Source organism: Rutidosis leptorrhynchoides, chromosome 1, assembly GCF_046630445.1.
Source record: "Rutidosis leptorrhynchoides isolate AG116_Rl617_1_P2 chromosome 1, CSIRO_AGI_Rlap_v1, whole genome shotgun sequence".
NCBI lineage: Eukaryota > Viridiplantae > Streptophyta > Magnoliopsida > Asterales > Asteraceae > Rutidosis > Rutidosis leptorrhynchoides.
Genome location: NC_092333.1, coordinates 86,034,386 through 86,058,092, shown reverse-complemented (window position 1 = coordinate 86,058,092; position 23,707 = coordinate 86,034,386). Strand labels below are relative to the sequence as shown.

At 35.3% G+C, this 23,707-nt stretch overlaps 2 protein-coding genes across 6 annotated transcripts in view; both read right to left on the bottom strand.

Moving 5' to 3' along the window:
* The window catches only part of LOC139862456 (uncharacterized), a 44,453-nt gene extending 29,989 nt beyond the window's left edge, over positions 1-14,464 (bottom strand). Inside the window, exons 1-3 of one of the 2 annotated variants that reach the window (XM_071851065.1) lie at positions 14,115-14,464; positions 13,741-13,829; positions 13,553-13,597 (exon numbers count right to left, since the gene is read on the bottom strand). In XM_071851065.1, coding sequence (XP_071707166.1) covers positions 13,553-13,597; positions 13,741-13,829; positions 14,115-14,302 — 322 coding nt within the window. In that variant the 5' untranslated portion in view covers positions 14,303-14,464. The remainder of the gene's footprint in view (positions 1-13,552; positions 13,598-13,740; positions 13,830-14,114) is intronic. The other variant, XM_071851072.1, reaches the window with a different exon arrangement.
* A 3,858-nt stretch (positions 14,465-18,322) lies between these two features.
* Positions 18,323-22,472, bottom strand: LOC139862430 (uncharacterized). Of its 4 annotated transcripts, XM_071851032.1 has the most exons (6): positions 21,961-22,472; positions 21,810-21,858; positions 21,274-21,326; positions 21,046-21,188; positions 19,147-19,817; positions 18,323-18,991 (listed from the first exon to the last, which is right to left on the bottom strand). In XM_071851032.1, exons 1-6 carry the CDS (start codon positions 21,961-21,963, stop codon positions 18,579-18,581), a joined length of 1,332 nt encoding a protein of 443 aa, XP_071707133.1. In that variant the 5' UTR covers positions 21,964-22,472; the 3' UTR covers positions 18,323-18,578. The 4 variants fall into 4 exon arrangements, with proteins under 4 accessions (XP_071707133.1, XP_071707141.1, XP_071707157.1 ...); XM_071851040.1 differs by lacking the exons at positions 21,046-21,188; positions 21,810-21,858; positions 21,961-22,472 and adding an exon at positions 21,415-21,432 and having other exon boundaries at positions 19,147-19,820; XM_071851056.1 differs by lacking the exons at positions 21,810-21,858; positions 21,961-22,472 and having other exon boundaries at positions 19,147-19,851; positions 21,046-21,190; positions 21,274-21,392.
* Positions 22,473-23,707: the final 1,235 nt, after the last annotated feature.

The window sequence follows — 23,707 nt, the reverse complement described above, 5'->3', positions numbered from 1 at the left end:
TTTTGACTCAATATATCCGAATATTGGACTTCGTGATTTAGAAAAGGCGGCTAACATGCAACATAAAGAAGCATGTTATGCTTACGGATTAGTAATGTTCGCTTCTCACCAAAGTGAGAACAAGAACATCGGCCTACAACTATTAAACAAAACGTTCCCACAAGTGACGGAGTCGGTAATTGGGGTAAGAAATGAGGTTTTTAGATTGTTACGGGACTGTTGGACATTACGTAACCCTCGTCCCTTTGACGACGTTACAACACGCTGTCTTATCAACGGCCATAACGGTTATGTTCCACAAGACCAAGGATGGGAAGTAGTCCTAGTAAAACCAGAATGCATGACTTGTTTCTGGACGTATGAATTACGTGTCTTTATTGCCTTTGCTGAACGACTTGTGTACTAGCTAGAATTATCTTCACAACTATCTTGTATCAAAGTTATTGTGTGCTATATTTCATGCTTTATGTAAAATAAGCGGTATTGTAAGTTTGTAAAATATTGTATAAAAGTTTGAACGCGAAATATTATTATAATCAGTTTTTCATATAGAATTGTAGTAGTTGAATTGTATATTAGCTACTAAGTATGAACTTAACGGGTAGGTACTACCCGAATTTAAACTTATAAAACGCTAATATGAAGAAAAAGCTTTTATAAATGAGTTCATATTATGCTACGAAATACTATTAACTACTCTTAATATTCTGTATGATTAACTTGTTCCATTTGACTATTTTGAAGGAAATGGCACCGACTACTCGACACACCGTGAATATGAATGAAGAGGAATTCCGTACTTTTCTAGCTTCAAACATAGCCGCAGTACAGGCTGCGCTACATACCAACAATAACCTTGGATCTAGCAGTACAGGAAATCGTGTAGGATGCACCTACAAAGAATTCACTGCCTGCAAACCTTTGGAATTTGATGGAACCGAAGGACCGATCGGATTGAAACGGTGGACCGAGAAGGTCGAATCGGTGTTTGCCATAAGTAAGTGTACTGAAGAGGACAAAGTGAAGTACGCTACGCATACCTTCACAGGTTCTGCGTTAACATGGTGGAATACCTATCTAGAGCAAGTGGGACAAGACGATGCGTACGCACTACCGTGGTCAGCATTCAAGCACTTGATGAACGAGAAGTACCGTCCCAGAACCGAGGTCAATAAGCTCAAGACAGAACTTAGAGGGTTACGAACCCAAGGATTTGATATTACCACGTATGAAAGACGATTCACAGAATTGTGCATATTGTGTCCGGGAGCGTTCGAAGATGAGGAAGAGAAGATCGACGCGTTTGTGAAAGGATTACCGGAAAGAATCCAAGAAGATATAAGTTCACACGAGCCCGCCTCCATACAACAGGCATGTAGAATGGCTCACAAACTAGTGAACGAGATTGAAGAAAGAATTAAAGAACAGACTGCTGAAGAGGCCAATGTGAAGCAAGTCAAAAGAAAGTGGGAGGAAAACGGTGATAAGAATCACCAATATAACAACAACAGCAATCGCAACAATTATCCCAACAATCGCAACATCAATCGCAACTACAACAAACGGCCCAACAACAACAACAACAACAGCAACTACAACAATCATCCCAACAACAATCATAACCGCAACAACAACAACAACAATCAGAAGCAGCTATGCCAAAGGTGTGAAAAGTATCACTCGGGGTTCTGCACCAAATTTTGCAATAAGTGTAAAAGAAATGGTCATAGCGCGGCGAAGTGTGAGGTCTACGGACCAGGGGTTAATAGAACGAAAGGAACAAATGGTGTCGGAACGAGTAATGGCGGAGCAAGTAGTGTCGGAGCAAGTTATGCCAATGTAGTTTGTTATAAATGTGGAAAACCGGGCCACATTATTAGAAATTGCCCGAACCAGGAGAACACGAATGGACAAGGCCGCGGAAGAGTTTTCAATATTAATGCGGCAGAGGCACAGGAAGACCCGGAGCTTGTTACGGGTACGTTTCTTATTGACAATAAATCTGCTTACGTTTTATTTGATTCGGGTGCGGATAGAAGCTATATGAGTAGAGATTTTTGTGCTAAATTATGTTGTCCATTGACGCCTTTGGATAGTAAATTTTTACTCGAATTAGCAAATGGTAAATTAATTTCAGCAGATAATATATGTCGGAATCGAGAAATTAAACTGGTTAGCGAAACATTTAAGATTGACTTGATACCAGTAGAGTTAGGGAGTTTTGATGTGATAATCGGTATGGACTGGTTGAAAGAAGTGAAAGCAGAGATCGTTTGTTACAAAAATGCAATTCGCATTATACGAGAAAAAGGAAAACCCTTAATGGTGTACGGAGAAAAGGGCAACACGAAGCTACATCTTATTAGTAATTTGAAGGCACAAAAACTAATAAGAAAAGGTTGCTATGCTGTTCTAGCACACGTCGAGAAAGTACAAACTGAAGAAAAGAGCATCAATGATGTTCCCGTCGCAAAAGAATTTCCCGATGTATTTCCAAAAGAATTACCGGGATTACCCCCACATCGATCCGTTGAATTTCAAATAGATCTTGTACCAGGAGCTGCACCAATAGCTCGTGCTCCTTACAGACTCGCACCCAGCGAGATGAAAGAACTGCAAAGCCAATTACAAGAACTTTTAGAGCGTGGGTTCATTCGACCAAGCACATCACCGTGGGGAGCTCCTGTTTTGTTTGTCAAGAAGAAAGATGGTACATTCAGGTTGTGTATCGACTACCGAGAGTTGAACAAACTTACCATCAAGAACCGCTACCCACTACCGAGAATCGACGACTTATTTGATCAACTACAAGGCTCGTCTGTTTATTCAAAGATTGACTTACGTTCCGGGTATCATCAAATGCGGGTGAAAGAAGATGATATTCCAAAGACTGCTTTCAGAACACGTTACGGTCATTACGAGTTTATGGTCATGCCGTTTGGTTTAACTAATGCACCAGCTGTGTTCATGGACCTTATGAACCGAGTGTGTGGACCATACCTTGACAAGTTTGTCATTGTGTTCATTGATGACATACTTATTTACTCAAAGAATGACCAAGAACACGGTGAACATTTGAGAAAGGTGTTAGAAGTATTGAGGAAGGAAGAATTGTACGCTAAGTTTTCAAAGTGTGCATTTTGGTTGGAAGAAGTTCAATTCCTCGGTCACATAGTGAACAAAGAAGGTATTAAGGTGGATCCGGCAAAGATAGAAACTGTTGAAAAGTGGGAAACCCCAAAAACTCCGAAACACATACGCCAGTTTTTAGGACTAGCTGGTTACTACAGAAGGTTCATCCAAGACTTTTCCAGAATAGCAAAACCCTTGACTGCATTAACGCATAAAGGGAAGAAATTTGAATGGAATGATGAACAAGAGAAAGCGTTTCAGTTATTGAAGAAAAAGCTAACGACGGCACCTATATTGTCATTGCCTGAAGGGAATGATGATTTTGTGATTTATTGTGACGCATCAAAGCAAGGTCTCGGTTGTGTATTAATGCAACGAACGAAGGTGATTGCTTATGCGTCTAGACAATTAAAGATTCACGAACAAAATTATACGACGCATGATTTGGAATTAGGCGCGGTTGTTTTTGCATTAAAGACTTGGAGGCACTACTTATATGGGGTCAAAAGTATTATATATACCGACCACAAAAGTCTTCAACACATATTTAATCAGAAACAACTGAATATGAGGCAGCGTAGGTGGATTGAATTGTTGAATGATTACGACTTTGAGATTCGTTACCACCCGGGGAAGGCAAATGTGATAGCCGATGCCTTGAGCAGGAAGGACAGAGAACCCATTCGAGTAAAATCTATGAATATAATGATTCATAATAACCTTACTACTCAAATAAAGGAGGCGCAACAAGGAGTTTTAAAAGAGGGAAATTTAAAGGATGAAATACCCAAGGGATCGGCGAAGCATCTTAATATTCGGGAAGACGGAACCCGGTATAGGGCTGAAAGGATTTGGGTGCCAAAATTTGGAGATATGAGAGAAATGGTACTTAGAGAAGCTCATAAAACCAGATACTCAATACATCCTGGAACGGGGAAGATGTACAAGGATCTCAAGAAACATTTTTGGTGGCCGGGTATGAAAGCCGATGTTGCTAAATATGTAGGAGAATGTTTGACGTGTTCTAAGGTCAAAGCTGAGCATCAGAAACCATCAGGTCTACTTCAACAACCCGAAATCCCGGAATGGAAATGGGAAAACATTACCATGGATTTCATCACTAAATTGCCAAGGACTGCAAGTGGTTTTGATACTATTTGGGTAATAGTTGATCGTCTCACCAAATCAGCACACTTCCTGCCAATAAGAGAAGATGACAAGATGGAGAAGTTAGCACGACTGTATTTGAAGGAAGTCGTCTCCAGAAATGGAATACCAATCTCTATTATCTCTGATAGGGATGGCAGATTTATTTCAAGATTCTGGCAGACATTACAGCAAGCATTAGGAACTCGTCTAGACATGAGTACTGCCTATCATCCACAAACTGCTGGGCAGAGCGAAAGGACGATACAAACGCTTGAAGACATGCTATGAGCATGTGTTATTGATTTCGGAAACAGTTGGGATCGACATCTACCGTTAGCAGAATTTTCCTACAACAACAGCTACCATTCAAGCATTGAGATGGCGCCGTTTGAAGCACTTATGGTAGAAAGTGCAGGTCTCCGATTTGTTGGAGTGAAGTGGGGGATAGACAGATTACGGGTCCGGAGATTATACAAGAAACTACCGAGAAGATCATCCAAATTCAACAACGGTTGAAAACCGCCCAAAGTCGACAAAAGAGCTACGCTGACATTAAAAGAAAAGATATAGAATTTGAAATTGGAGAGATGGTCATGCTTAAAGTTGCACCTTGGAAAGGCGTTGTTCGATTTGGTAAACGAGGGAAATTAAATCCAAGGTATATTGGACCATTCAAGATTATTGATCGTGTCGGACCAGTAGCTTACCGACTTGAGTTACCTCAACAACTCGCGACTGTACATAACACTTTCCACGTCTCGAATTTGAAGAAATGTTTTGCTAAAGAAGATCTCACTATTCCGTTAGATGAAATCCAAATCAACGAAAAACGCCAATTCATCGAAGAACCCGTCGAAATAATGGATCGTGAGGTTAAAAGACTTAAGCAAAACAAGATACCAATTGTTAAGGTTCGATGGAATGCTCGTAGAGGACCCGAGTTCACCTGGGAGTGTGAAGATCAGATGAAGAAGAAATACCCGCATCTATTTCCAGAAGATTCGTCAACACCTTCAACATCTTAAAATTTCGAGACGAAATTTATTTAACGGGTAGGTACTGTAGTGACCCGAACTTTTCCATGTTTATATATATTAATTGAGATTGATATTTACATGATTAAATGTTTCCAACATGTTAAGCAATCAAACTTGTTAAGACTTGATTAATTGAAATATGTTTCATATAGACAATTGACCACCCAATTTGACCGGCGATTCACGAACGTTAAAACTTGTAAAAACGACATGACGATATATATATGGATATACATATGGTTAACATGAGATTATGATAAGTAAGTATCTCCATAAGTATATTAACAATGAGTTATATACATATAAACAAGACTACTAACTTAAGGATTTCGAAACGAGACATATATGTAACGATTATCGTTGTAACGACATTTAAATGTATATATATCATATTAAGATATATTAATATATCATAATATCATGATAATATAATAATTTAACATATCATTAGATATAATAAACAATGGGTTAACAACATTAATTGAGATCGTTAACTTAAAGGTTTCAAAACAACACTTACATGTAACGACTAACGATGACTTAATGACTCAGTTAAAATGTATATACATGTAGTGTATTTAGATGTATTAAAATACTTTTGGAAGACTTCAAGACATATATCAAAACACTCATACTTAACGAAAATGGTTACAGTTACTTTCCCATTCTTTTCTTTCATCAAGAATTCTAGTCGTATTTTTACCCGTATTATACACAGCTTCAAAACGTACTTACTATGGGTATATACCAATAGGAACTAGCATGGGATTCCACTCTTGATTATGTCATGTATGACTAATCAATTTTAACTTCTACCATGAGCTAGTCAACTAACTAGAACTCCTTTTAACCCCACTCACCACTCACCAATTACCACTCATCATTCACTCCATTTCACTTCCAATTCTCTTTCTAATTCTCTCTCAACACACCCACACTATTATGAACGTATTTTTCCAGTAGTTAATCATCATCTTCATCAAAAATCACTTCAAGAATCAAGCTATAATCATCATAGGAAGAACACTTCAAGAACACTTCAAAAATCCCTTCAAGTTTACTAATTTACTTCCAAGCTTTCTAATCCATTCCAAGTAATCATCTAAGATCAAGAAACCTTTGTTATATACAGTAGGTTATCTTTCTTATTCAAGGTAATATTCATATTCAAACTTTGATTCAATTTCTATAACTATAAACTATCTTAATTCGAGTAAAAATCTTACTTGAACTTGTTTTTGTGTCATGATCCTACTTCAAGAACTTTCAAGCCATCCAAGATCCTTTGAAGCTAGATCATTTCTTATCACTTCCAGTAGGTTTACCTACTAAACTTGAGGTAGTAATGATGTTCATAACATCATTTGATTCATATATATAAAACTATCTTATTCGAAGGTTTAAACTCGTAATCACTAGAACATAGTTTAGTTAATTCTAAACTTGTTCGCAAACAAAAGTTAATCCTTCTAACTTGACTTTTAAAATTAACTAAACACATGTTCTATATCTATATGATATGCTAACTTAATGATTTAAAACCTGGAAACACGAAAAACACCGTAAAACCGGATTTACGCCGTCGTAGCAACACCGCGGGCTGTTTTGGGTTAGTTAATTAAAAACTATGATAAACTTTGATTTAAAAGTTGTTATTCTGAGAAAATGATTTTTATTATGAACATGAAACTATATCCAAAAATTATGGTTAAACTCAAAGTGGAAGTATGTTTTCTAAAATGGTCATCTAGACGTCGTTCTTTCGACTGAAATGACTACCTTTACAAAAACGACTTGTAACTTATTTTTCAGACTATAAACCTATACTTTTTATGTTTAGATTCATAAAATAGAGTTCAATATGAAACCATAGCAATTTGATTCACTCAAAACATATTTAAAATGAAGAAGTTATGGGTAAAACAAGATTGGATAATTTTTCTCATTTTAGCTACGTGAAAATTGGTAACAAATCTATTCCAACCATAACTTAATCAACTTGTATTGTATATTATGTAATCTTGAGATACCATAGACACGTATACAATGTTTCGACCTATCATGTCGACACATCTATATATATTTCGGAACAACCATAGACACTCTATATGTGAATGTTGGAGTTAGCTATACAGGGTTGAGGTTGATTCCAAAATATATATAGTTTGAGTTGTGATCAATACTGAGATACGTATACACTGGGTCGTGGATTGATTCAAGATAATATTTATCGATTTATTTCTGTACATCTAACTGTGGACAACTAGTTGTAGGTTACTAACGAGGACAGCTGACTTAATAAACTTAAAACATCAAAATATATTAAAAGTGTTATAAATGTATTTTGAACATACTTTGATATATATGTATATATTGTTATAGGTTCGTGAATCAACCAGTGGCCAAGTCTTACTTCCCGACGAAGTAAAAATCTGTGAAAGTGAGTTATAGTCCCACTTTTAAAATCTAATATTTTTGGGATGAGAATACATGCAGGTTTTATAAATGATTTACAAAATAGACACAAGTACGTGAAACTACATTCTATGGTTGAATTATCGAAATCGAATATGCCCCTTTTTATTAAGTCTGGTAATCTAAGAATTAGGGAACATACACCCTAATTGACGCGAATCCTAAAGATAGATCTATTGGGCCTAACAAACCCCATCCAAAGTACCGGATGCTTTAGTACTTCGAAAGTTATATCATATCCGAAGGGTGTCCCGGAATGATGGGGATATTCTTATATATGCATCTTGTTAATGTCGGTTACCAGGTGTTCACCATATGAATGATTTTTATCTCTATGTATGGGATGTGTATTGAAATATGAAATCTTGTGGTCTATTATTATGATTTGATATATATAGGTTAAACCTATAACTCACCAACATTTTTGTTGACGTTTTAAGCATGTTTATTCTCAGGTGATTATTAAGAGCTTCCGCTGTCGCATACTTAAATAAGGACGAGATTTGGAGTCCATGCTTGTATGATATTGTGTAAAAACTGCATTCAAGAAACTTATTTTGTTGTAACATATTTGTATTGTAAACCATTATGTAATGGTCGTGTGTAAACAGGATATTTTAGATTATCATTATTTGATAATCTACGTAAAGCTTTTTAAACCTTTATTGATGAAATAAAGGTTATGGTTTGTTTTAAAATGAATGCAGTCTTTGAAAAACGTCTCATATAGAGGTCAAAACCTCGCAACGAAATCAATTAATATGGAACGTTTTTAATCAATAAGAACGGGACATTTCATAACTAACCAAATCTTGTTTTGATTCGTTAGAATAAAATAATCCTAAATCAGTAGTTCCTCGAAGGTATCGAAATATGTGTTTGATCCCATTCCAGTGTCTTTTGGTAGGAGCAGAGCTGAACCTTGCCAACAAATTAACTGCAAAAGAAATGTCAGGTCTTGTACAATTTGTAAGATACATAAGAGCTCCAATTGCACTAAGATATGGTACTTCTGGTCCAAGAATATCTTCATGATCTTCACATGGACGAAATGGATCAGTTTCAACATTGAGTGATCTAACAACCATAGGAGTACTTAATGGTTTTGCCTTGTCCATATTGAAACGTTTCAAAATCTTTTCAGTATATGTTGTTTGATGTACAAGTAAACCATTAGGCATATGCTCAATTTGTAAATCAAGGCAATACTTGGTTTTTCCGAGATCTTTCATTTCAGATTCTTTCTTTAGAAGTTGAATGGCTTCATAGATCTCTTTATTTGTACCTATGATGTTAAGATCATCAACATAAACAGCTATGATCACATATCCGGATGTTGTTTTCTTAATGAAAACACAAGGGCAAGTAAGGTTATTTGTATACCCTTTTCTTATCAAGTAATCACTTAATCGGTTATACCACATACGTCCCGATTGTTTTAACCCGTATAAAGATCTTTGTAATTTAATCGAATACATTTCTTTGGAGTTTGCATTTGATGCTTCTGGTACCTTAAATCCTTCAGGTATCTTCATATATATATATCACTATCAACTGATCCATATAGGTAAGCAGTCACAACATCCATGAGATGCATTTCTAAATTTTTAGAAACTGCCAGGCTGATTAAGTACCTAAAAGTAATTGCATCCATAACAGGGGAATAAGTTTCTTCATAATCAATTCCCGGTCTTTGAGAAAAACCTTGAGCTACAAGTCTAGCTTTATACCTTGTAACTTCATTTTTCTCATTTCTTTTTCGGACAAAAATCCATCTGTATCCTACAGGTTTCACATCTTTAGGAGTGAGAATGATGGATCCGAAAACTTTTCTTTTATTGAGTGATTCTAATTCAGCTCGTATTGCTTCTTTCCATTGAGCCCAATCATGTCTATTTTGACATTCAACCATAGATGTTGGTTCTGGATCATCATCATTATTCATGATGTCATATGCAACATTAAATGAAAATTTCTCATCAAGATTTTTCATTTCATTTCGGTTCCATAATATTTTTGAATATGCATAATTGATTGCAATTTCTGTATTGACATCATCAATCTCCTCTGCAGTAGGAGTACTGATTTGTGGTTCTTCTTGAACACTTTCTTTTACTTCATTATCAGCTGATTTTCTTTTTCGAGGATGTTTATCCTTTGAACCAATTGGTCTTCCACGTTTCTGACGTGGCAAAGATTCATGAGTGACGTTATTACCAGCTTTTGGAATTTCAATTCGAGCTGGAGTATTTGCTGCTGGTATATATGATTTTGTCACCGTTTTTGTATCTGTAAATGCATCAGGCAATTGATTTGCAAGTTCTTGTATATGCATTATCTTTTGAACTTCTGTCTCGCATTCTTTTGTGCGAGGATCAAGATACTTTAATTGAGGTTCACACCATGAAACATCATTTTCTTTATTTTTCATTTCTCCCCCTAATCTAGGGAACAATGTTTCATTAAAATGACAATCAGCAAAACGTGCTGTAAAAACGTCACCTGTCATAGGTTCAATATACCTTAATATTGAAGATGTTTCATATCCAACATATATTCCCAACCTCCTTTGAGGACCCATTTTTGTACGTTGTGGTGTCGCAATTGGAACATACACTGCACAACCAAATGTTCTAAGATGGGAAATATTTGGCTCTTGACCAAAAGCAAGTTGTAGGGGGGAATATTTATGACTTGCACTTGGTCTGATGCGAATCAATGCAGCAGCATGTAAAATTGCATGACCCCATATAGATACAGGGAGTTTTGTTCTCATTATCAATGGTCTAGCGATTAACTGTAAACGTTTAATCAATGACTCGGCTAAACCATTTTGTGTATGCACATGAGCAACAGAATGTTCAACAACAATTCCTATAGACATGCAATAGTCATTAAATGCTTGAGATGTAAATTCACCAGCATTATCAAGTCTCACCCTTTTAATGGTGTAATCAGGAAAATGAGCTCTCAATTTAATAATTTGGGCAAGAAATTTTGCAAATGCCACATTACGGCTTGATAACAGACAAACATGAGACCATCTGCTAGATGCGTCTATTAGAACCATGAACTATCTAAATGGTCCACATGGTGGATGAATTGGTCCACATATATCACCTTGAATTCTTTCAAGAAACATTGGTGATTCTTTCTCAACCTTAAGTGGTGAGGGTCTAGTTATCAATTTTCCAAGAGAGCAAGATGTACATGGAACCATTGTATCATGATGGATTTTTCTATCCTTTAGTGGATGTCCATGAGTACATTCAATAATCCTTTTCATCATTGTTGATCCTGGATGGCCTAATCTGTTATGCCATAAACTGAATACACCAAGATCAATATATTTTTCGTTAACTACCATATGTATTTCTGGTACATTTATATGTGTATAATGTAATCCAGAACTAAGTCTTGGCAATTTTTCAACTACATGACTCTTGTCAGTGATACTTAAATATTTCTCATTTTCTGTTGTCACTGACTGATAATCATACCCGTTAAGGTATATGTCGGAGAAACTCAATAAATTTCTGCTTGACTTGGGAGAAAATAAGGCATCATTTATTAAAAATTTTGTACCATTTGGTAGTATGAAATTTGCCTTTCCTATCCCTTTTATCAAGTTAGCAGGTCCTGATATTGTATGTATAGTTCCTTCCGTTAGTTTTAGATCAATAAAATATTTCTCGGATTTAAGTATAGTGTGTGTAGTTCCACTGTCTGCTATACAGAGATCTCCACCACTTGATTGATGTTGTATTCCAGCAAAATTCATATTGAACTTCATATATAAGAAATAAATAGTGAGTACATTAATATTACACAATATTTTACACGCAAATAGATAGTACTGAAACATTTAGCAAACATAATGACAAAGACAGACGATATTAAATCGTTTATTTTTCGAAAGACACACAACTTAAACATTCAAGAAATCTTCATATAAATCAGATGGTTTCTCAGTGACTGTTGGATCGACGTTATCCATAAAGTTTACTTCCTTTTCTTTATCTTTCAGCGAATCCTGATACATCTTAACAAGATGTTTAGATGTTCGGCAAGTATTAGACCAGTGGCCCATTCTACCACATCTGTAGCAAGATTCTTCAGAATTTTTAGAAGAATTTTCTTCAACATCTTGTTTAGTGGGCTTGTTTTGTGGTTGATATTTATATTTTCGTGGATTATTATTTCTTTGACGGCCACGACCACGACCACGTCCTCGCCCATTACCATTACCATAAGGATGGTTTCTACCATAGTTATGGCTTTTGGCATGATGATGGTGATGGTTATTATAACCACGACCTTGCCCGCGTCCTTGTCCCTGTTTATAATTATTTGCAGTATTTGCTTCAGGGATTGTAAGTGTACCAGTAGGACGGGATTGCTGATTTTTCATTAATAGCTCATCATTTTGCTCTGCAACTAAGAGATATGAATTAAGTTCAGGATATGTTTTGAACTTTAGCATTCTCAAATTTCTTTGCACTGTGATGTTTGCAGCATTCATTATGGAGAAAGTTTTCTCCATCATGTCTGCATCACTTATTTCATGTCCACAGAATTTAAGTTGTGAACATGTATTATACAGAGCTGAGCTATATTCATTTACTTTCTTAAAGTCTTGGAACCTTAATGTTCTCCATTGTTCCATAGCAGCTGGAAGTAAAATTTCTCTTTGATTATTGAATCTGCTTTTGAGACCTTCCCATAAAACATGGGGATCTTCTACAGTCACATAATTATTTTGTAAGCATTCATCAATATGTTGATGAATAAAGCAACATGCCGTTGCTTGTTCTTTTTCAGAACAAGTGTTGTTTTCATTTATGGCTTCAAGAATGCCCATTGATTTAAGATGCATTTTTACTTTTATAACCCATGGCATGTAGTTGTTTCCAGTTGATTCTAAAGGAGTAAATTTAAGCTTTTCCAGATTCGACATTTTCTATTAAAACAAACAACATGATAAATTATAGTCACTTTATATTCATAAGTATATAAACATTAAACATAAATTTAATATAACATAAATGATAAGTAGGTGACAGTGTCGACCATATGTAAGCAATCATTAATAAATGTTATATAACATAAATATAAATATTAGTAAACATAAATGATAATTAGGCGACAGTGTCGGCCATATAAATGTTAGATAATAGAAATATAAATGTTAGTAACATAAATGATAATTAGGCGACAGTGTCGGCCATATAAATGTTAGATAATTGAATATAAATGTTAGTAACATAAATGATAATTAGACGACAGTGTCGACCATATATTATTCAGGTGGTATAACCGACCATATATCATTTAGGTGGCAGAGCCAACCATAATTAGTATTAAGATTATCGTGCTGATAACGTGTTATAATTCAGTAGGCTTATAACTACCTTTAGTGGTTTGATTCTTGATGTTATAATTCAGTAGGCTTATAACTACCTTTAGTGATTTGATTCTTGATTAAGAATACTAATAATGAAGTGTAAGAATAAAGATGATAATGGAGAGAAAGAAAGAAACACTTTGTAAGTGTGAGAAATGGTGCAAGTTTAATGCTTGCATTCATGGCTATTTATAGCAAAAATATCACAAGTTTAGGTAATACAATAATATTACTTTTGTGTATCAATAATTGACTATCCATTTATATATATATATTTATATATTATAACAAACATTTAATAAATGGGATTAGTTTATTAATTGAAGAAGAGAGAAAAATAAGTATGCAAACATACATGAGTCAGCATCAGTTGTTGCTGTATGTTTATCCTGTATGTTTTCTGCATTAATAATAATTATTATTGTTATTGTTATCATTATTGTTATAGATAATAGATATACTGATAACTAGTAATAATAATTTTAGTAATTAATAAATTTTATAAAAAATAATAACAATAACAAAATCGACATAATAATGCACCTTTTGTGGGGATGTTGTTGTGGGTTAGTTTCTTTGAATCATCATCATCAATCGCTGCTATTCGTTTATGAATTGCTCCATCCCGACTGCTACAATCAATCAATTTTATCAAAAAAACATAATAAATTAAACCACCTTCAATTTAATCAACTAACCAGGATGTTAATTTAACTGACTAAAGAAAAATCCAAATCTTTTTGGTATATCAATTAAGGACCAGAAAGATTGAACCGTAGACTCTTTTCGGAAGAAAACGAAATCTTTCTTTCTGGTATACCAATCAAAAAGGACCGAAAAGATTAAACCGGAAACATAAAACGTTATGTTTTATGGAATCGATTTTATGTTTAGAAGAAGGAATTGAAAGATCGTACCTGTAATTTGTCTCGATTTCCATCTGTGCAGAGTCCCGAACGAAAGATTTAGGGCTGGTGAATGAAGTAAGGTTGAAGATGGTAGCGTAAGATTCTGCGACCTTGCTTCCCGGAGACGCAAAGACGCAAGGTCTTGCTCCTGTCTGATCGTTTTCTTTCAGACATTTCATCGAACACCTTATGTGCATGCACAGAATGTAAAAAATATAATTAGGGTTTACGTATTCAATGACCCTTGAAGCACAAGAACGAACTAAATTATATATGCATATAAACCAAGCTAGATGAATTAAAAAAAAATTGACAAAAAAATTGTTTAACCAAATAATGGACCGTAGAAACGAGGAAAAAAGAACATTGGTGTGCTGGCAAGCTTATAGCGTTTGACAATGTGTGGATAAATGATATATACATATCATCATAACTTACTTGAGATGATAGTTGAGCCATAAGGTGCATGCACATAAGGTGTTCGATGAAATGTTTGAAGGAAAACGATCAGGCAGGAGCAAAAGGCACCTTGCGTCCTTGCGTCCCCGGGAAGCAAGGTCGCAATAGGCACCCCCAGGTGCAAGGACGCAAGGAGCAAGGCACCTTGCGCCTTGCGCGGGCAATTTGGCAATTTTTTTTTTTGAGGCTTCAACGCAAGAAGGTGAACAAAAATGTGCATTTTAGTGATAATCCCTAAATTGAATCTAATTAATAATAATTATTATTATAATTATTATTAAATTACTTAAATTAACAATAATAATAATTTTTTTTTAATAATACCAATGTGTTGTTTATTTTTATTTTCCGGTCTACATACCTTATCATGTCTCATACTATGAAGAAAGCAAAATCAAACCAAAGTCAACATCAATATGATGCTAAACTCGATGATATAATTCGATAGACTCCCCTGTTCCTTCAACTTCTTGTTAAACAAACAAGTATTCGGGTCGGCCCGCTTTGCTGGGCCCAAATTCGGTAGCCTGAAAAGAAAAAAAAAAACCCGCAACTCCAAGGTTCGAATCTGCGCCCCTTTAGATTTCAACAAACCTCCTTACCAACTGATCTACGAATTCACTTTGATAAATTTATAGTTTTTTAATATACATCTTATAAATTAGAGGGTTGGTAAAAGTAAAAAAGTTAGTCAAAAGGGGGTGAAATTTAACATAAGGTAAAAACGGGGGGTAATGGTGACAAAATTGCAAAAAAAGTTTCAAATGAATAGTACAATTTTTTTGTCTTCTTTTGTTTCTAATTGAATCTATGTATAATGTCGTTTTAGAAAAAAACTATATCCACAATGTTTCGTTTTTCGTAATATTAAAGAGAGCCTTCAAACATCCAAAAGTCATCGTCTTCTTCACAACATTGTAGGCAACGTTCTCTACACCTTACACTTACCATTACCTTTACGCATACTCTTCCAGAGAACGTAGCATTATTTTTAGCTCTTACGATATTCCCTCCTCAATCATATTCCTTAGCGAGCCTTTCCTCTCCATTTTTGAACTCATGAGGATCATAATTATACTTGGTAAATATGAATTGTTGTAACTATTGACATTATTGGGTGGGAAATAGTACTCTAGGCTAATTGCAAGAGTGTTTTTTTTCTGCCTAAAGAAGTTACGTGTAACGTCTTTGATTAGAGTGCATATTTGATTGCGATTTATGTCAACTATAAAAACGTTTTATAAAAATTACATAATTGCGAATGGGTTGAGTATCCACTGCATATTATTTTATTGATTAAAGGAGGTTGACTTCTATTTGGCTGCATAAATCTGATCTATACTATTTTGATACTCCCTCCGTCCCATAAGGAGTTGCAAAGAGGCTGATGCTGTAGCAGATGATGAAATGGGCCAGCAACTTGAGCGTGGGCCGCTGACTCTGGAGCAGTATTTAGTGGACTTTGATTTTGGTCAGCCTACAAAACAAAAAATAAAATAAAAAAAGTGAATATGACGTGAACAAGCTGGGAAGAATAAGAGTTTGGATAAACTCAAGTTTGTTATATTTTTGAATTTGTTTATCATTATCTCCTATTGTTTAGCATTATCGTTTCATTTTCTGTAGCTATTTAGTCTGTAATCGTGAACAAACAAGCAGATTCAGATTTCTATTTTTTGTTAGTGAATAAAAAGAAATATTAACCGAGAAGGTTAGTTGATCAATAAACCGAGAAGGTTGTGTGTATTTGTTTTATAAACCGTGAAGGTTTTTATCACTCTATCATCAGCAATTGTTCAGTCACAATCTCATTTGCATTAGGGGCTGAAGTTAGATACTTAGATGTGGGTACATTCGAAATGAAGTATCTTGATGATGATCATGAACGGGTTTTGGTAGTTTGTGATGCAGATTTGCAAGAATGTGTAGAATTGTCGGTATCATTAAAGTTTTAACATAATCAGGCTTTTAGTTCATGATTTGTCTACTAATCTTGGGAGCTCGTGTGAGAGTTCGGATGAATTATGAGTAGCAGCAGCCATCATTTACAGAAACAAGTCTCCAACATTTTAAACTATTAAAATTGAAGTAAAGAGTGTTTGAGCAAATATGGTAGTTTTGGAATGTTAGTGTTAATATTTTTCAGGTAACATTAAGTTGTAGATTTATTTATGAGGTCATAGCAATATGACCAAGTTTTAGGGAGGAATATTCCCATATTCTTTGTTGTATTCTTAATACTTGATGAATGTCCATAACTCTTAATTGTATATTATCTTGTATCTTGTTTTCTTTTCCATGTTTATCGATAATTCTTAGTATCAACATGTTGCACTGTGTAGTCTCATGAACAAATGTCTTCCGGAAAAAAGTTATCAGCAAGCGGACGACCATTGGCATTAACGCACAACGACATGATTCACCTGCTCCTACCTTTCAAGGAATGATCTCTAGCTCCCGTGCGAAAGCATGTTTGGTCACAAGGCTACAAATATAGGGTGAGTAATGACATTTATTTGTCCAGACCAACACATTCTCGAAGACTAGAAGACTGCAAGTCATGACTAGACCAAGCATTGGTTTTGGTTGCCCACGATTCCTATTTCCTAAGTGTTGGTTCAAGACTCTAGATGTTACAATTTGCAAGTCATAAAATCGTACGCTATGTGCACTAACAATAGTTTGTTGCGAGTTAATTGTTGAAATTTTTGAGCATAAACGAGTGATAAAACGACATTAAACAGATTTACATGCATATAAACAAATTTTCTAAGTTGATAACCTGGAATTACGTTAGCGCAAGGTTGAAAAAGACGCGAGACGGGGCCGAAACGGTAGCGACCTCAAAACGTCGCAACGGAAAAAAGGGGACCGAGACGGGGTCGAAACGGATGTTGACTAATGTTGACTTATATATATATATATATATATATATATATATATATATATATATATATATATATATATATATATATATATATATATATATATATAAATATATATATATTTACACATATTTAAGAGCAAAAAAACCTTCGTTGACAAGTTTATACCTATAATTGCTATTAGCGTTAATATAATACAAAATGAAATACTAAGCTAAGTCAATTTTGATTGATTTGACCGGCCTATGACGGATTTTAACAGAATTTCTGACTTTTGACCGGCATTGACCCAATTTTTCCTGCATTTGAGCTGACTTTTGACCGTTGACCGGCTTATAAGAAAACGGGACGGGGTCGAAACGGTTTTGTCACCAAAACGCCAGTGGCGAAGCCAGAATTTCAGATGAGTGGTGTCATAAAATGGATATCGGAATATGTCGAAGTCCTAAATTTTAATTGACAAACTAGGATTAAGTAGAAATATATAAAAATAAGGTCATTTTCGGTTAATCATATCAAAATGGCTTTATATTAAATTTATGTGTTAAATAGGCTCTTAAAGTGTGAACTACACAATTATTTTCCATGTATATGGTATAATTCACTCTTAAAAGCCTAAAATTCTGATGCATTAATGGGTTTTTATTAAATCCAATGGGGTCATTTTAAAATTGTCAAAAATTTTACACTAACAATATAATAATTTACAAGCAAATATAAATATTGAGTGGTGTCATATGACCCCACTACAATACATGTACCTACGCCACTGCAAAACGCCGCAACGGGCGTCGCAACGGACGCCGTTTACAACAGTGCGTTAGCGTGATAAAACGACATAAAACATTGGATTTATTTTGCACGAACTGCATGAAGCATTAACAACGCACAAATTAAAGTAGTACGATATACGTAGTAATTAAGTCTAAAAAAAGTAGTTAAAAAAAAAGTACGCTTATATGATGCGCAGAAGTTACAAAATACGCACTCTCGCGCTAAAGTAAAGGCGCCTCGCAGGCCTTACAAAAAAGTAAAAAGTAACGCCAAGTAGGAAAAATAAAAGGGAGAATAACTACCAAGTACCACATCATTTTCAAAGGAACCAGTTGGAACTTGGAACATAAATTGGTTAGGCAGATGGTAGAACGCGCAGACGAACTAGAGTTCTGTCTAATCGCTTTGAACATCTGATACAATAAACCATGTCTTGTTCGGAAGTTAACGATATCCAGTCACTATCTTCATCACAATACTTGAGCTTATAAATCCCAGTAGTCAACTCAAACCGCTTACCAATTTCCCTCTCAACGATTACGAATGTGGCGTCGGACATAAGGAGATCAAATCTGATCATATCATCTGAGTACTCCGCTTTTATTGTCAGGATATTTTCAAGTTTTTCCGAAGGCGAAGGAACCCGAATTGCTCCACTATCCTCTTCATTTGTGTCATTTTGATTACGAGACTGATTTACCTTGCGTTTTGTTGGATTTAGTGGTCTTTCATGTTCCTTACACTTGCGTTTCAATGTGGATGGAGATACTATAATAACACAAAATAAAAATACAGTATTAGTATTTCTCAGTTTTTTCGTCTATGAACTTACAGTAGAAAATACATTTATCTGATATCAAAGGGATAAATTCCTTGCAACAGGACTCATAATGCTTAACAACGTAGTAATAGATTTTCATTACCTTCAACTGGATTTGTCTTGCATTTCGCCTCTGAAGGTGATGTGTCTCCAACAACTTCTAGTTTCGGTCCTTTCATTGATCCCTGTCCTAATGATACTTGTTTTCCTTCGAAAATTTTGAACCGTGCAGAGTTCTCAACATCTATAACATGTAATTCATCACGAAGTTCTGCACCTGAACCAAACTTAAAACTTGGTAAACACCTCTTTAGTGTTAAGAGTAGGTCCTCCAACGAGATACCGGACTTTAAATTATAGTCCCAAATGAACTCAAACGCATAGCAAATGTCACCGATGTCAAGACTTTTCAAGCATATTACAAGAACATTGACTTTAGGTTTATTTAACAAGGGATATACCATTTCCGGATAAATATCACACGTTATAAAGAAGCGTGGTTCATAATCTTCAAGTGTTTTCTCAACAAGCGACTCCCTCGTGTCCAGAAAATCCATATGAGCAAAATATGAATAGGGAAAATCATGTTTGGCAACAAAGCTAGTCAAATTGAAAGCTACTAGTTGTTTTTTTGGTGTAGATAATACGGGAAAATGATTCTTATCCCAACTAGCTATCCAAACTTGAGCAAATTGTATGTTATGTGATTCGCAAGCGATCTTTATTGCCCCTTCAATCTTTATTGCCATCTTCATTGCATCTTCAATCTGATCACTTCTGGCATATTCCATCTAGATATCTTAGTAGACTGGTTCATAAATATCAAATTATATATCTTTACGCTCTTTAAAAATCTCCCGTTGAAAATAGTGAGAATTCACAAATGCAAACATGCATCATACACAATGCAGTTCTAAAAGAACTAAAAATTTTCAGTTAATGCTTCCTAATTTTGTAAAACACTTATTAGAGAAAAGAAAAACTACATGATGGTCCTTGTGAAGACCTTAGACTTTTTTTTATCTGATCAGCCCATATGGTTGGCACTTGTAACCCACGAGTCCCTCTAACTAACCTTTGTTAAATCCCCTCACATGTCACATGTCAGGCGCATGAAGGTAATATAGTTAATTCCATTTCTCCACCACCCATCTACATGCACAAAACCCGAATACAACATCGTGTCTTCTAGATTGCATATGTTAGCACAAAAAAAAAATCCCACATTTGTCAAAAACCCTGAAATCCTAATCTCTCGTATCAACTACACCACTTAAGTAAGTATCTATTACCATACGGAATTGACATCTTGCCCTCACGTGTATGGCATGTGAAAAATTTACAGGGCTTTATAATGGTCGTTAGTGACAGACACTACCCAACAAGTACAAACTAGAAGGACAAGTCACATCAAAACAAAAGTTTAGGGATTTCTAGTAATCTGGTACAAACTACATGAACCAAACGTGTGATTTTTTAAGAGATAAAATAAAATTGGTAATTAGAATTTACGAGTTCCTAGAAATATTTGAGTACTTATATATTCCAAACCACACACGCTCATATACACACAGAGAAGAACACATTCTAACCAAACATTTTATATAAACCATAAGAACTTAAATGTCAAATTCGGATCATATGAGTCAATGTGCAACGTTTTACAATTCTATGAAATACTTCAACCTAAAATCTTGGTTGAAAAATTATGTGAATTTGACAGCATATACAACTTGAATTCACGAGTAACGATTAGTTCTTATTGTCTTTACCGATAATTCAAGTTCTTACATACTCCCTTCCTACCCTCCTTACACAGCTACACCCATCTATATGTATCTATGTGTGTCCATATGTAAAGATAAGTGAGTTTATATACACATAAATATCGCAAACACATACAGGCAGATACAAGTATGTATAAAAAAAATATTACGGAACAATATCAGATGGAAGATTCAAATATGTTATTAAGAACTCGATTCCATCATATGTCAAATACCAATAGTGATGCTCCCGAGTAGATATACAATTCACATATTTATTAAGTTGAAATTTTTGCATCAGCTTAATCACTTCGCTATTAGGTGCATCTATTTCTGGATGTTTAGATGAATCCTCATGCCTTTTAGCAAAACAAACACCCTCTGTACACATAGTATAATTATATAATTCATTAACTGTTACTCCTAATAGTATTTAGTAAGAAGAATTTGAGAGAAACTGAGACCTTGAAAGAGGTATTTGGAGATTGCTTGCCTTGCGATTCTTCTCCGGAATGGGCTGAAATTTAACCACAAGTATCTAAGTTTGAAATTGATAATTAAAATAACATGAATTTGATAAATCGTTAAGGATGAAGATGACTTACGATAATTGCAGCCATGAAACGGAAGGATCAGGTTTTTTTTGTTTTTTTTTTTTTTTTTTTTTTTTTAAGTCTTCAAACAAAATACATTTTTTTTTTAAATTGTCTTTTTACACCATTCGGTAGACGGGATTCCGTCTACCACCTTTATCTGTCGTCTACTACCATTTTTACAAAGTAGTCGACGGTGAGATAAAGGTGGTAGACGAATTCCCGTCTACTGGCAGGGTTAGTAGACAGCGCGAACAAAGCAGTAGACAGACATTTACAAAGTAGTCGACCGTCTACTGCCTTGTTGTTGCTGTCTACTGCCTTGTTGTTGCTGTCTACTGCCTTGTTAGTGTCTACTAGTCCCGGCTACGCTAAAGTCGGTGAAAATTATGGCGAGAGAAGGATACCTTCACTGAAATATTCGACGATTGCCTCACGAAGATGCTCCGGGATGGTCTGAAAATTTAATCAAAATATATTCAAAATTGATGTTGAAAACTACATGATTCTACTAGGAATATGGAATATGATGAATCGTTAACAGATAATATGACTTACCATAATTAATGTTTGAAACGGAAGGATTGCGGTTTTTTAGTCTTTGCAGTTGAAGTAGCAAAACTGGCTTTTTATATAATTTTAACCAGAAATATATATACTCCGTATATAAATATATATGTGGGGAACGACTCAAAAAAAGTGGTAATTGGTAGTTGGATAGTCTTTGGCTGATAGGTGGTAGCCCTTTTTTTCGTTTTATATTCTTTAAACGCCAATCACGTATAAACTCACAAATTCTAAAGGGAAAGGGAAGTCTGGTTCGTTTAATCTGCGGGAAACAGCAGAAGAGGGTGGTTTCGCACACCTACGTGTTGAAGGAATAGCGTCTTTTTCCCGCGCCCATTAAAAACCAAAGAAGAGTAGAACCAAAGGAAAAAAGGTGCATGGTGCCGAATTAGCTAGGTTCAATGTTGAGGGTATTTAAGTTCTTTAGTGGGTACCGTAAGGATATCAGGACCCAAAACAACGCAAGTGATTCAACAAGATCACTCACCGATAGTAATTCTACAAGATTACTAACCCACTTAATGAACGAAAGATTATAAATGCAAGAAATGTAAATCGACACAAGAGATAACGTGGTTATATGCAATCGTTGTGATTGCTTTAGTCCACGGACCAACTAGAGAATGTATTTACTGAATATTTGTGGTGTGTTTACAATGAGTTACAAGAGGGTCTATTTATATAATGGTTTAAGGAGTAAGCTAAAAACAATTCCTTGAAGCTTCATGTGAGTTTCCTGACAGCTTCATAGAGGCTACATGTGAGTTTCCTGACAGCTTCGTGGAAGCTACATGTGAATTTCCTCACAACTTCGTGGAAGCTACATGTGAGTTTCCTAACAACTTCGTGGAAGCTTAGTGTGAGTTTCCTGGAATCTTCCCTTTAATTGTTTAAAGTTCTCCATATCTCCAACAATCTCCCACTTGGAGACTTTGAACAAACCCAACCTTCGTCAACCCAAAATATCAACGATCTAACCAAGAACGTTAAACCACCATTATACCGCCAAACTCCATTTGGGACACGCACACTCAACACATACTTCGGATGAGCAGACTTTCGATACAAGGTCTTCAACACTACTTGTTAGAATTGAAACATTAACTCTCTAATTCTCTAGTTGGAGTCTTCTCTGATCAATTCATTAGAAGACCAATTGAGGTAATGCAAAACCTCAATTTCTCTGTCGTAACAACCTTAGTAAACATATCAGCAGGATTCTTCGTACCAAGGATTTTCTCCAATAATAAAGTACCATCATTTATATGTTGTCGAATAAAATGATACCTTATTTTGATGTGTTTCGTACGACTATGAAACACCGGATTCTTCCCAAGATGAACCGCACTTTGATTATCACAATTCAAGACGCAATAATCTCGTCTTTTACCCAACTCACCTAAGAAGTTTTTCAACCAAATAAGCTCTTTAGAAGCTTCTGCAATAGCCATATATTCGGCTTCGGCGGTTGATAAAGCAACACTCTTTTGTAGTCGAGGCATCCAACTAACCGCCATTTTCCCTATTGTGAAAACATAACCCGTGGTGATTTTCCCCGAATCATCACATCCACCCAAATCAGCATCCGCATAACCCCTAAGTATGAGATTGTTTTTGGAGAAACACAATCCCATATTAGAAGTACCTTTCAAATAACGAAGCAACCATTTGACCGCTTCCCAATGCTCTTTCCCCGGATTAGACATATAACGACTTACAACTCCCACTGCTTGAGCAA

What these genes read in the sequence shown, in the direction of transcription:
- LOC139862430 (XM_071851032.1), bottom strand. An exon ending in CGTCGAATATTTCAGTGAAG is followed by an intron (nt 21,327 to 21,809) that starts GTATCCTTCTCT and finishes GTTAAATTTCAG; the next exon opens with CCCATTCCGGAGAAGAATCG. An exon ending in CTCCAAATACCTCTTTCAAG is followed by an intron (nt 21,189 to 21,273) that starts GTCTCAGTTTCT and finishes ATGTGTACAGAG; the next exon opens with GGTGTTTGTTTTGCTAAAAG.